The 13,887-nt window shown below is 44.8% G+C and overlaps 1 protein-coding gene across 8 annotated transcripts in view; it reads right to left on the bottom strand.

Annotated features, from left to right (window-relative positions):
• Window positions 1–13,887, bottom strand: part of CPEB2 (cytoplasmic polyadenylation element binding protein 2) — a 155,025-nt gene that overhangs the window by 87,628 nt on the left and 53,510 nt on the right. For 4 of the 8 annotated variants that reach the window (XM_040335445.1, XM_040335447.1, XM_040335439.1 and 1 more), the window contains one exon: window positions 7,988–8,275. In XM_040335445.1, coding sequence (XP_040191379.1) covers window positions 7,988–8,275 — 288 coding nt within the window. The remainder of the gene's footprint in view (window positions 1–7,987; window positions 8,276–13,887) is intronic. The other 4 variants (XM_040335446.1, XM_040335448.1, XM_040335440.1 and 1 more) reach the window with 1 other exon arrangement.

Here is a 13,887-nt window from a genome sequence, read left to right as displayed (position 1 = left end):
CTCAGTTGTAGGTGCTGAATGAGAGAAGAGAACGTGCCTGTTTCTCCCTCAAATACCCGGCCATGTAAGGGAAAAGGAACAAAGAACAAGTAAAGCACATTATCCCGTGTCACCAGCAACCTCCAAGAACCCCTTCTATGTCCTGAAAACCACCAGAGACGAGATGAAGAATTATGATCTTATGTAATGGCTGAATGCTGTTGGGTCACTGAACTGCACAGCCACAATGTTCCTTCTCTCATCCAAATGCCATTTCATTTGTAGTGAACCTGAAAAAGGGTACAGTCCTCCTGGAGAGGTGCCAGAGCCACAAGAAGCCCCGTCACAAATATTCAGAGGTATTTCATCAACATGAAACAGATTTTTAAAAGGGGACCTAAAATAAATACTGTATTTATTGGTGTATAACACTCACTTTTTTACCCTGAAAATAGAGGGTAAACTGTGCCTGCGTGTTATACGCAGGGGGTTGTGGAATTTTTATTCCTGAAGCTTTCCTCTTAAAGTTAGGGAGCGTGTTATACGCCGGTAAATACGGTAAATGTATATACACATACAGTGCAACCGAAAAGTATTCACAGTGCTTCACTTTTTCCACATTTTGTTAAAGCCTTATTCCAAAATGGATTAAATGATTAAATTAAACAATCCCCCATGACAACGTGAAAGAAGTTTGGAATCTTTGTAAATTTATTAAAAATAGACAAAAAAAAAATACCCTCGGGGCAGGGAGCTTAAGAGAGCAGTAGGGCCGCTCGGGGCAGGGAGCTTCAGAGAGCAGTAGGGCCGCTCGGGGCAGGGAGCTTCAGAGAGCAGTAGGGCCGCTCGGGGCAGGGAGCTTCAGAGAGCAGTAGAGGGGCTCGGGGCAGGGAGCTTCAGAGAGCAGTAGAGGGGCTCGGGGCAGGGAGCTTCAGAGAGCAGTAGAGGGGCTCGGGGCAGGGAGCTTCAGAGAGCAGTAGAGGGGCTCGGGGCAGGGAGCTTCAGAGAGCAGTAGAGGGGCTCGGGGCAGGGAGCTTCAGAGCGATGTAGAGGGGCTCGGGGCAGGGAGCTTCAGAGCGCTGTAGAGGGGCTCGGGGCAGGGAGCTTCAGAGCGATGTAGAGGGGCTCGGGGCAGGGAGCTTCAGAGCGATGTAGAGGGGCTCGGGGCAGGGAGCTTCAGAGCGATGTAGAGGGGCTCGGGGCAGGGAGCTTCAGAGCGATGTAGAGGGGCTCGGGGCAGGGAGCTTCAGAGCGATGTAGAGGGGCTCGGGGCAGGGAGCTTCAGAGCGATGTAGAGGGGCTCGGGGCAGGGAGCTTCAGAGCGCTGTAGAGGGGCTCGGGGCAGGGAGCTTCAGAGCGATGTAGAGGGGCTCGGGGCAGGGAGCTTCAGAGCGCTGTAGAGGGGCTCGGGGCAGGGAGCTTCAGAGCGCTGTAGAGGGGCTCGGGGCAGGGAGCTTCAGAGCGATGTAGAGGGGCTCGGGGCAGGGAGCTTCAGAGCGCTGTAGAGGGGCTCCGGGCAGGGAGCTTCAGAGCGCTGTAGAGGGGCTCCGGGCAGGGAGCTTCAGAGCGCTGTAGAGGGGCTCCGGGCAGGGAGCTTCAGAGCGCTGTAGAGGGGCTCCGGGCAGGGAGCTTCAGAGCGCTGTAGAGGGGCTCCGGGCAGGGAGCTTCAGAGCGCTGTAGAGGGGCTCGGGGCAGGGAGCTTCACAGCGCAGTAGAGGGGCTCGGGGCAGGGAGCTTCAGAGAGCAGTAGAGGGTCTCGGGGCAGGGAGCTTCAGAGAGCAGTAGAGGGTCTCGGGGCAGGGAGCTTCAGAGAGCAGTAGAGGGTCTCGGGGCAGGGAGCTTCAGAGAGCAGTAGAGGGTCTCGGGGCAGGGAGCTTCAGAGAGCAGTAGAGGGTCTCGGGGCAGGGAGCTTCAGAGAGCAGTAGAGGGTCTCGGGGCAGGGAGCTTCAGAGAGCAGTAGAGGGTCTCGGGGCAGGGAGCTTCAGAGAGCAGTAGAGGGGCTCGGGGCAGGGAGCTTCAGAGAGCAGTAGAGACTCTGGAAAAGTTCTGGAGGCCAGCGTGGAAGGAGGCCTTGGGAAAAGTGGACTAGCCAGTTTGAGTGATATTTTAGACCATGTCTTTGTTTATGTATTTGATGGGTGAATGGAGGGCAGCGAGAGAAGACGTCTACAGAATGGTCTGGTAAGGTGGAAAAGGCTGCGTTTAGATGCAGCAATAGACCATTATAGACCTTAATTCATAATGTTTATTTCCAGCTTTGAAAATCAATCATGATGATCACTCCTGCTTGCATGCTTATCTAGTTAATTTAAAAAAAAAAAAAAAAAAAAAAGAAGGATACTTTATTGGTGTTTTGTATTTTTTTTACACACAAGGCCACCCCCCACTTATATGAAAACAAAACTGAAAAACATGCTCGTCCTTCACAGCAGGACAGCCTTGTAAGGCACTGAAGTCTTCTGGATCATATGGCCCTTTGCCAGAGAGCAGATAGGCCACACGCAGTTTATACCTGCTACAGAATTCTAAAAAGCTGCCCATACACTGATATGTTTTCATTTCAAATCAGCCTGTGCCAAAAGTGTAACTGGTGCAATACCCCCCATTGGGCTATTGTATTCTGACAGCCAGTAACAGCCGCTGTCAGAATACCCAAGCAGCTCCAGCCCCTGTTTAAACAACTTTCTACCGGGCGCCTATGGGTTTAGCACCCGCAGTGAGGATGTCTCAAATAATACTTAATATGTAGGCATCTGGACATACAATTGCCTTCTTCCCATTTCCACCGATAGGTGAATGCAGGGCAAGCAAAAAAAATCTGGATGATGGCCAAGATTGAGCAACAAATCTTATAATCCAGGGTATGTTTCAAGGGCTTTCATCAAGCTATAAAAGTGCATTTAGCCGTTAGTGGCTACCAAGCGATAATTTCATTAACCACTTGCTTACTGGGCACATATACCCCCCTCCTGCCCAGGTGAAATTTCAGCTTTCGGCACTGCGTCGCTTTAACTAACAATTGCGCGGTCGTGCGACATGGCTCCCAAACAAAATTGACGTCCTTTTTTCCCCACAAATAGAGCTTTCTTTTGGTGGTATTTGATCGCCTGTGCGGTTTTTATTTTTTGCGCTATAAACAAAAAAGTCCGAAAATTTTGAAAAAAATACAATATTTTTTACTTCTTGCTATAATAAATATCCCAATTAAAAAAAAAAAAAAAAAAAAAAAACACATTTTTTTTCTCAGTTTAGGCCGATGCTTATTCTTCTACATATTTTTGGTAAAAAAAAAAAAAAAAAAAATCTCCAAAAAAATCGCAAAAAGCAACTGGTTTGCGCAAAAGTTATAGCGCTTACAAAATAGGGGACAGAATTATTATTTTTTATTATTTTATTTTTTACTAGAAATGGCGGCGATCTGCAATTTTTATTGGGACTGCGACGTTATGGCAGACACATCGGACACATTTTTGGCGCCATTCACATTTATACTGCGATCAGTGCTATAAATATGCACTAATTACAGTATAAATGTGACTGGCATTGAAGGGGTTAACACTAGGGGGTGAGGAAGGGGTTAAATATGTTACTATATAGTGTTCCAACTGTAGGTGGAGGGGGGGTGACTGGGGGGGGGGTGACCGATCTGTGTCTCTATGTACAAGAGACACAGATCGGTCTCCTCTCCAGAGACAGCACCGCTGCCTCTGTGTAAAACGGCAATGAGAGATGATCTCATATGTTTACATATGAGATCATCTCTCATTGGCCTCACAGATCGCAATCGGCCACTCTGATTGGCCGTTCGCGGCGATCTGTAATTGGCTGGGTCCAAGGGACACAGCCAACACAGATTTTCCCCGCTGCGCGCTCTGGAGCGCGCGCGGGGACCGCCCAAAGGGGCGGACGTCAATTGACGTCCACTTGGATTTTGGGATCCGCGCTGTAGCCGTCAATTGACTATAGCGCGGGTCCCAAGAAGTTAAAGCTGAACTCCAGGATAAAGAACGATTGTCTAAACCCATTTGTCATGTGTATTCTTAATTGATTATTTGTGTCCTTTGTAGATTCTTCCAGATCTGTGCAGTAATCCAGTTTGAAACGTTTACGCTTTGCAGAAACTTGCTGTAAAAATAAGACCTGTCACTGTTCTGTCAATATCTCCAACCACATCACTTCTGGGTTATTTAAAACCGTAGTAATTGGAGATTTTGACGAATTGGTGGTTGTACACAGACAACCTAATACAGTCCGGTACAGGAAAACCGAGCTGTTTTGACAGCACAACGGCCAACAAGGACAAAGTTGTCGCCACCTCGGAGGCGGTCATTTTGTTGGCTAGTATTGGAGCAAGAATCTCTGCTCATAACATCCTGCACCGGACTCTATCTGGTTGCCAGCGTGGTGTCCAACCACCAATTCGTCAAAAACTCCAATTACTGCTGGTTTTAAATAAATCAGAAGTTAAGTGGTTGAAGTTTCTGACAGGTTGGAGGACTTCACAGAACACCACACTCCTTTTGCAGGATGACTGGTCTGGTATCCGCCCCCTCCTCTAGACCAGGGGTCTCCAAACTTTCTAAACAAAGGGCCAGTTTACGGTCCTTCAGACATTAGGGGGGCCAGACTAGGGCCATTGGGAGTAAAAAAATGTCCAGTGAGAGTAAATAATACCATATCTTTGGCGACAGTGGAAGGACTAGTGCCCCATCGCTGGTGTTAATGGAAATAATTGATGGTGTCAGTTGGAGGAATAGTGCCCCATTGGTGCCAGCAACAAGAATTATGCCCCATTTAAATTGGATGTAATAATGCCCTAAGGGCCGCATTAAGGCAAGCAAAGGGCCACATCCTGCCCCAGGGCCGCAGTTTGGAGACCCCTGCTCTAGACACTACAGAGACAGACTGTAGTGGGTGGAGCCTGCCTGGTCCCTCAGACAGCTCTGCTCAGGTTGTGTACAGCACAGGGATGAGGTCACTACTACGTTTACAAGATATTAACTGGGCTTGTAAAAGGTATTTGGAGGTTCACAAAGTAGATGTATATCCTTTGGCTAATCAGGAATTTATTTAAATGAAAATGGTTGTGCCAGAGTTCAGCTTTAACATACATTCTTGGCTTATCTAAAGGGCATATGCCAAAACTTTTTCCCAGTTCTGGGCAGCGTGTGGAAGGATAATGCCCATCATGTTTTACTGTTTTTTCCTTGGTCTCTAGTTGGAGACAACCTATTATGGTTTCTACCATTCCCAACAAATAAAAAAAAAAAAAAAAATCTGTGTGTGTTGCCAATGGACAGTTTCATTCTCTTCCTTTCTGGCAAAGAAAGGTTGCCCAAAGGGCATGAAGTGAGGGCAACCTCCAATGATGTCCTCGAGAACAGTAAAGTATGACAGGGTTCTAATCCTTCCCCACTATCAAAGAAAACATAAACCCCACCTAGTCCCATTACAAGCGAGTTCCCCAGTGAACAATGAGTGAGGGGTGTGCACTGCACTCAATAGTCACTCAGTGCAGCCCCCAGATGTAAAGTTTTAGGCACCACGAGTTCCAGGAATCTGCAAAACCTCAGATCTAATCTCATACACAACGCAAAGGAAGGAGTGCCCCATGCACATTTCTCAAAATACCAAATTACAGCACCTCCAATGCCCAGTAGAACAGACAGGTAAGAGGGGCATTCACTTTATCTAGTGCTTTTCTGAAATTAAACAAGGGTTGTTACACTCGGCAAATATTAAATGTCATTGTCCTCCCCACCGATGCTATGCAGAGGTTTCGGATGGTGCTCATCATCCATAGCTTTTGGGGCCTCCACAGCCGTTTCACAGGGTGTGTCACCTCCAATGTTCTCATCAGTCTGCATATACCTTTCACTGATAACACACCTGAAGGAGTGTCGTCCTTCCCACTACACACCCATGGATTAAATGCCGGCTTCTTTCTTTGCATCACAACCAAGCCTCCCTGCCCTTTTCCTTTTACGATTCAACTCCACTGTACAGCGATGGATCAAATACCGGCCTCAGCCAGGTTCCCTCGGTTCAAACTTCCAAATATAAAGAAGCCAGTCGTGAGAGAAACCTGTAGTCTACCACATCTATCTATATTTCATGTCTGAGGCCTACAACCACTTTAAGGACTTGCAGACCCATTTAAGGTCAGATGACACACAAGTAATGATACCAGTGGGTCAGCAAAACTATACTTCCTAAAGTAAACCACTAGGACTTACTCAGCTTTAGCATACACTTAAAGCGGGGGTTCCGCGGGAAAACGTTTTTTTTTTTAAATAGGTTATTGTAACAATGATAGTACAAAGAAACTTGTACTCACCAGTCCCATACTGGCAGCCGCTGGGATGACTATTTCCCCGAAAAGGATATTTTATAAAAATGTATGATGGACACTGCCATCTTAATTGCGGGCACTCTGAAGCCCTCCTGTATATACTTCCGGGATGCGCAGTGCGACGGCGAGCCTGCGCCGTCAACACTGCATAGTTGCTATGACAATGGCCGGCAGCGTCCTGAAAAGGACACTCCCCGCTGTGACCAGCAGACAATATTGTTCTCGTCATCAAGAAAACACACTCGTGATCAATCCCATAATCCATTGCGGTGATCGCGACACGCCCAGTCCCGCACAGCTAAAACCAGGAAGTGCCTGGTCGAGGACAGATAAATAAGGTATCAAATTTTTTTTTAATTATTTTAACTGCGAACTAGTTATGTACATCGGGGGGACTATTTAAGCCAAAGTCATAAAATCGGGTGAACCTCCACTTTAACTACATCTACAGTACCAGAATATATGATCACATGGTCCAAAAACAATCCAGTGGAAATAATCCATATAGAGAACAGCAGTGGACCATACTAAATGCAGGAGACTTCTAGAACTCAGAGTGGTGAGGAGATCAGAGCTACACATTTTTTAAAGAAAAAAAAAAAAGGGTCATTCTCCTCAACTGAACATTCAGGTACTATAGATACAAATGAGTGTATATAGTGGTTATGGGAACAGAGGAAGAGCCAGTGGGTTCATTTCTGAGCATCATTGCTATTGAATAATGGCAACATTTCCATTATCTATGGTGCAGCCAACAGCAGCAAATCTTAAAAAGGAGATTTAGTCCCATTCTATCCAAACCTGTAAAAGAGATGACAAGTTTTTTTTTTTTAACTGTAGGACTTTGGATTAAAAGTGAGCACACAGTGCGTCAACAAGCAGGCAACTGCCATTTTTATGCTGCGTTTTCTTTGGGGGGGGGGGGGGGGGTCTCTTCAATTAGTACAAACTAGATTCGTAAAAATTTAATTGTGAAAAAAAAACAAAAAAAACACACGCAATTCACTTTTTTTTACTGTCATTAAAGCGGTGGTTCACCCACACTAACAACATTTTAGCATTAAATTAGGCATAGTAGCGCAAGCTACAGTATGCCTGTATTGATTTTTTTAGCCCGGTACTCACTGTGCAATCCTCTATAGAAGATTCCGACTCCCCGCGGGGAATGGGCGTTCCTATCAAGAGGGAGGATGATTGACGGCCGGCTATGGCACGTCACGCTCCCCGAAGATAGCCGGAACAGGTCTCGGCTCTTCACGGCGCTATACGGCGCCTGCGCACAGACTATGCGCAGGCACCGTGAAGCGCCAAGTCCTATTTCGGCTATTTGCGGAGAAGCGTGACGTGCCATAGCCGGCCGTCAATCATCCTCCCTCTTGATAGGAACGCCCATTCCCCGCGGGGAGTCGGAATCTTCTATATAGCATTGCACAGTGAGTACGGGGCTAACAAAATCAATACAGGCATACTGTAGCTCGCGCTACTATGCCTAATTTAATGCTAAAAAAAAAAATGTTTTATTAGGGTGAACCACCGCTTTAACCAGAAATCTCTGGGGAATTCAGCATGCAGGTCTGTATAATGACATACTTCCTTATCAGCATATAACAAATAAAAACAGAGTGAAATATGCACAAGGTGGAGTGTACTACATACCATTCTTACCTGTAAGGGTAAGAGAGAATTGCTGTTGTTGTCGGTCCTGAACACGTTGTCATCAATCCAGGATTTGGGAGTTAGGGATGAAGTGGAGCGCGTGAACTTGGGTGGAGCAATGACGTTTCCGGAGTACGGTTTCTTTAAAGGGGAGATTTGATTCATTGTTCCCGGCATTCCCATGTTGGAGGTTCGGCGATCGCGGCCGTGCATACCACCCCAGGACATGCTGCCTGTGCTCCAGCCGCTTCCTTGGTGGCTGCTCCATGGAGACTGCTTGACAATAGGCTGCAATGGAAACCAGAGTAATAATTAAAACCAGTGGGACGCAGGCAACAAAATCAGTATACATTTATAATATATAAATATCAGTGTAAAGACATGTAAAGTCATGGGGGTTCTGTAAGGGATGCATACAATATACCTGATCATCGATCAGCTTCCTGTCATAGAAATTGGAAAAAAGGGGTCCTTTGGACACCATTGCAAGGTCACAAAAGCCGCCCCTACATTCTGCACTCCTATGAAGAAGACTTTCCTACTTAGAGGACAGTCATGAATGGCCAAGGTAATAACACAAGTATCAGTGTGTGTATATGTCCAGACTGACTAGTAGCCCCTCGCCCAGACTGACTAGAAGCCCCTCGCCCAGACTGACTAGAAGCCCCTCGCCCAGACTGACTAGAAGCCCCTCGCCCAGACTGACTAGAAGCCCCTCGCCCAGACTGACTAGAAGCCCCTCGCCCAGACTGACTAGAAGCCCCTCGCCCAGACTGACTAGAAGCCCCTCGCCCAGACTGACTAGAAGCCCCTCGCCCAGACTGACTAGAAGCCCCTCGCCCAGACTGACTAGAAGCCCCTCGCCCAGACTGACTAGAAGCCCCTCGCCCAGACTGACTAGTAGCCCCTCGCCCAGACTGACTAGAAGCTCCTCGCCCAGACTGACTAGAAGCTCCTCGCCCAGACCGACTAGCAGCTCCTCGCCCAGACCGACTAGTAGCTCCTCGCCCAGACTGACTAGAAGCTCCTCGCCCAGACTGACTAGTAGCTCCTCGCCCAGACCGACTAGCAGCTCCTCGCCCAGACCGACTAGTAGCCCCTCGCCCAGACCGACTAGTAGCCCCTCGCCCAGACTGACTAGTAGCTCCTCGCCCAGACTGACTAGAAGCTCCTCGCCCAGACTGACTAGAAGCTCCTCGCCCAGACTGACTAGTAGCTCCTCGCCCAGACTGACTAGTAGCTCCTCGCCCAGACTGACTAGTAGCTCCTCGCCCAGACTGACTAGTAGCTCCTCGCCCAGACTGACTAGAAGCTCCTCGCCCAGACTGACTAGTAGCTCCTCGCCCAGACTGACTAGCTCTATTCCAAATCACTCTAGCACAGTTATACGAAGGGCTATGTGATGCTAAACATCCTCCAGAAAAATGTTTTTTTAAAAATATTTTTTGGATACATTTATGATAAAATAATTTTTTTAAATTGTCGCTCTATTTTTGTTTATAGCGCAAAAAATAAAAACCGCAGAGGTGATCAAATACCACCAAAAGAAAGCTCTATTTGTGAGGAAAAAAGGACGCCAATTTTGTTTTCGGAGCCACATCGCACGACCGCGCAATTGTCAGTTAAAGGGACGCAGTGCCAAATCGCAAAAAAGGGCCAGGTCCTTTAGCTGCATAATGGTCCGGGGCTTAAGCAGTTAAAATAATAAATATGTAGTGGATTTAAATCAAGCCTTTTTACTAGCGATTTAAAATCCGCTCGATTTAAATCAAATCCACCCTGTCACCCTGAGTGCAGTGAAATCACAGTAAGCATTTTCAGCACAGGAGCAGAGCCTGTACAACCGTGCAAGACTGGAGTTCATCTTAACATTGAAGAGGCAAAATGCAGAGCCCTTCCTGGAATATTAGATCTAGTTGGATTACAAAATAGGAAAAAAAATCTATCCGAGGAAGTAAAGCAAGGAATTTAAAAGGATGTGCATTACACATCTCAGACATGAAGAGGGAATTGTATGCTCCATGTTTGGAAATTCACGCGTGTTAAATAAATATTATGCTCAATTACGTGAATACCAATCACAAAAAAAAAATATATATATATATATATATATATATATATATATATATATATATATATATATATATATATATATATATATATATATATATATATAATATAAATCACATTACATCACAGCATTTATGTCATTTTATCCACATGATGCAAAGCCAATGTGAGGTCAGAAAATAAAAAGCATGCTGGGAAAAGTGAAAAACCTACTCATTAGAATGAAGCAACTTTCATAAAAATACCATTTGGCAGCAAAGGGTCCCCGTATTTTTCCCATCATCCAAAAGATCACGGTGCCCTGTGCAAACACACATGCCTACAGACCTCAATTTCCACCAGGTACATGCAAAACAGACTCAAAATGTTCATTCTGAACCGATGGCAACCCCGGACAATCCAGGGCTGAGTATATATGAAATACATAAGAGGTATTCTGCGATCCACCAAACAAAATCTACTCCAGATACCCAAAGCCAGATACAAGTCCAAAGGAGAACGAAGATTTGCAGTCCAAGGACCCAGACTATGGAACGCTCTACCAACCACCATCCGATTGGAGGTAAACCACCTGGCCTTCAGGAGAAAGAGCAAGACCCATCTCTTCTGAGGGCCCAGGGAATGGATACAGCGCCCAGAGGCGATTCAGTTCGCATGTGTTGCGCTATACAAGTTTCTCACTCACTCAGGTCTTCAATGAAATCCGCATATCAAAAGGTTTAGTAGATTTGAGATATAATCAGGACAACATACCAGTACAATTTCAACTCCCATACAGAAATTCATAAAAATTGTTTAGGGGGTTGCTACATTGCTTCCATAGTACAGTGAAGAACTGAGGAGTTAACAGCTGGATCACCATGTGTTACAAAAATTCATAAACAAAATACAGAATTTTAAAACAATGAACGCGGGAAAAAAAAAAAAAAAAGACGAAAAAAAAAAAAAAAAAATCCTAATGCAGCCATCACATTTAAGGACTATTAAATATACGTCGCCTTGAAAAAGTATTCCTACCCCTTAAAATTGGTTGTAACAAGACAAAATTTGGAAAAAAATGATGTGATAGACCAACACAAAGTGACACATAATTGTGAAGTGGAAGGAAAATGATAAATGGTTTTCAATTTTTTTTTTTTTAAATAAATGTGAAAAGTGTGGCGTGCATTTGTATTCAGCTCCCTTTACCCCTAACTAAACTGACAGGCGAGAGAAGAGTATTGATCAGAGAAGCAGCCAAGAGTCTCATGGCAATTCAAGAGAAGCTGCAGAGATCCACAGCTCAGGTAGGAGAATCTGTCCACAGGGCAACTATTAGTTGTGCACTCCACAAATCTGGTCTTTATGGGAGAGTGGCAAGAAGAAAGTCATTGTTGAATAAAGCCATAAAAAGTCCAGTTTGTGAGAAGCCATGTTGGGGACACAGCAAACATACGGAAGATGGTGCTCTGGTGAGACGAGACCAAGATTGAATATTTTGGCCTAAAAGCAAAATGCTATGTGTGGTGGAAAACTAACACTGCACATCACCACCGTGAAACATGGTGGTGGCAGCATCATGTTGTGGGGATTATTTTCTTCAGCAGGGACAGGGAAGCTGGTCAGAGTTGATGGGAAGGTGGATGGAGCCAAGTAGTCTAGAAAAGACTTGAGAATGGGACAGAAGTTAATCTTCCAGCAGGACAACGACCTTAAACATACAGCCAGAGCTACAATGGAATGGTTTAGATCAAAGCATATTCATGTGTTAGAATGGCCCAGGCAAAATCCAGACCTAAATCCAATTGAGAATCTGTGGCAAGACTTGAAAATTACCGATCACAGACGCTCTCCATCCAATCTGACAGAGCTTGAGCTATTCTGCAAAGAAGAATGGGCAAAAATATCCCTCTAGATGTGCAAAGCTGGTAGAGACATCCCCAAAAATACTTGGAGCTGTAATTACAGTGAAAGGTGGTTCTACAAAGTTTTGACTCAGGGGGGCTGAATACAAATGCACGCCACACTTTTCACATTTGTGGAAAAAAATGTGTTTTTAACCATTTATCATTTTCCTTCCACTTCACAATTATGTGATACTTTGTGTTGATCTATCACATAAAAACCCAATAAAATAAATTAAAATTTTTGGCTGTAACATGACAAAATCTGGTAGATTTCAAGGGGTACTTTTTCAAGGCATTGCATTACATTTGTGTGTTTAGATATCATTTTAAAGGGTACACAAATGAAGGATTACTCAGCGTGCTTATCTTTCCATCTGGATATTAAATATAGGGTGTATTTTTTTTCTGTCAATAGATTATTATTTTTTTATTATTTCTGTTAAAACATTACTCACTACAAATGAACAAAGTAACTAATAGAAAACGGGTCTGAAGAACCATTGTAACATAGTGCCATTATTCAGGTAAGAACAGATACCTATGGCTATAGTCAGGGCTGCTGTTAGAAATCCTGGGGCCCCGTACAACCTACCCACCAAATATATCAAGACAATATTTTCACTAAAATTATTATTAGGGGACACAAACATAATAGAGAACCTTTGTGAATTAGCCATGTTTTATAAAAAAAAAAAAAAAAAAAAAAATTAAAATGTTGAACATTTTGCAATTATTTTATAATTTTTAAAAATTACAATATTTAATATTTACAATATTTAATACTATACATATATATATTATATACTATTTGTAGTTATTTTTTTTACAGGACAGGGAAGCCTGTAGCTGCGGAGGGGGGGGGGGGCGGTAATCAGATGCAGGCAGGACAGGGAGGGGAATTGCTGTCAAGGAATCAATTATAGGAACCATGCCCCATGTCTGTCTCTACCCGCAGCATCTGAAAGCCTGCAGGAAGGGGGAGAAACTGGCTTTCAGCTGCTGCAGAGAACCCACAAAGGGCATCCTCCGCACCAATTCCCCCAATTCTCCCTGTGTGACCGGGCCCCCCTACAGGAGGAATGGTGGTCCCCCCTATCAGCGGCCCTGGCTATAGTGGAAAATTCTGTTATCTATGGTTGGTACAGTACTATTTTTGCAAAATATAAACACACCTTTGCAGATAACAGCAGGGCCTAGCCTATAACAGCAGCGAAAATCGTGTTGGGTTGTGCAAACATATTTTATGATCTTCTATTTAGACATGCATAAATAAAAGTTCTTATGAGGCGTAGCAGATTGTATCTTTATAATTACTTCTAAATAAAACGACACAAAGTCAAAACACCCAACTCAACCCTAACCATCTGAAGACTCACCTAACCCTTAAATATCCTGCTTTTATGGAAAGCGGCAGAAAATATTTCAACTCACAGGAGTTAGATGTCTAGATGTGCGGGTGCAAAACCCATACTATTGATACATTTATAAAAAAAGAGTATGTTTTTGTTGTTGGATAGTATAGGAAACACTCAGAACTTCTGTCAGAGCTCTCCATTTGTTCTGGGGAAGTACACTATAGCCACCAGAAAAGTGGCCAAGACCCGAGAGGTGAGAGGAAATCTTCCATTAGGGGCAACTCCTGTCAGGGATTTTCACTCACTTCTTTCTGGCATTACCAAGGCAGTAAGTGAAATGGGAGCTCTTCATCTAGACCAGGGGTCCCCAAACATTCTAAACAAAAGGGCCGGTTTATTGTCCTTCAGACTCTAGGAGGGCCAGACTATGGCCAGCGGGAGTGTAAATATTCCTGGCATCAGTGGGAGTAAGCATTGCCACATTTGGCATTAGGGGGAGGAACAGTGCCCAGTCCTTGGTATTATAGGGAGGAATAGTACCCCACTTTTTGGTGTCAGTGGGAGAAATGATGCCCCATTGTTGGTGGCA

The sequence above is a fragment of the Rana temporaria genome, chromosome 1, assembly GCF_905171775.1.
Source record: "Rana temporaria chromosome 1, aRanTem1.1, whole genome shotgun sequence".
NCBI lineage: Eukaryota > Metazoa > Chordata > Amphibia > Anura > Ranidae > Rana > Rana temporaria.
Note: the sequence above shows the minus strand (reverse complement) of the source record. Positions and strands in the feature narration are given on the sequence as shown.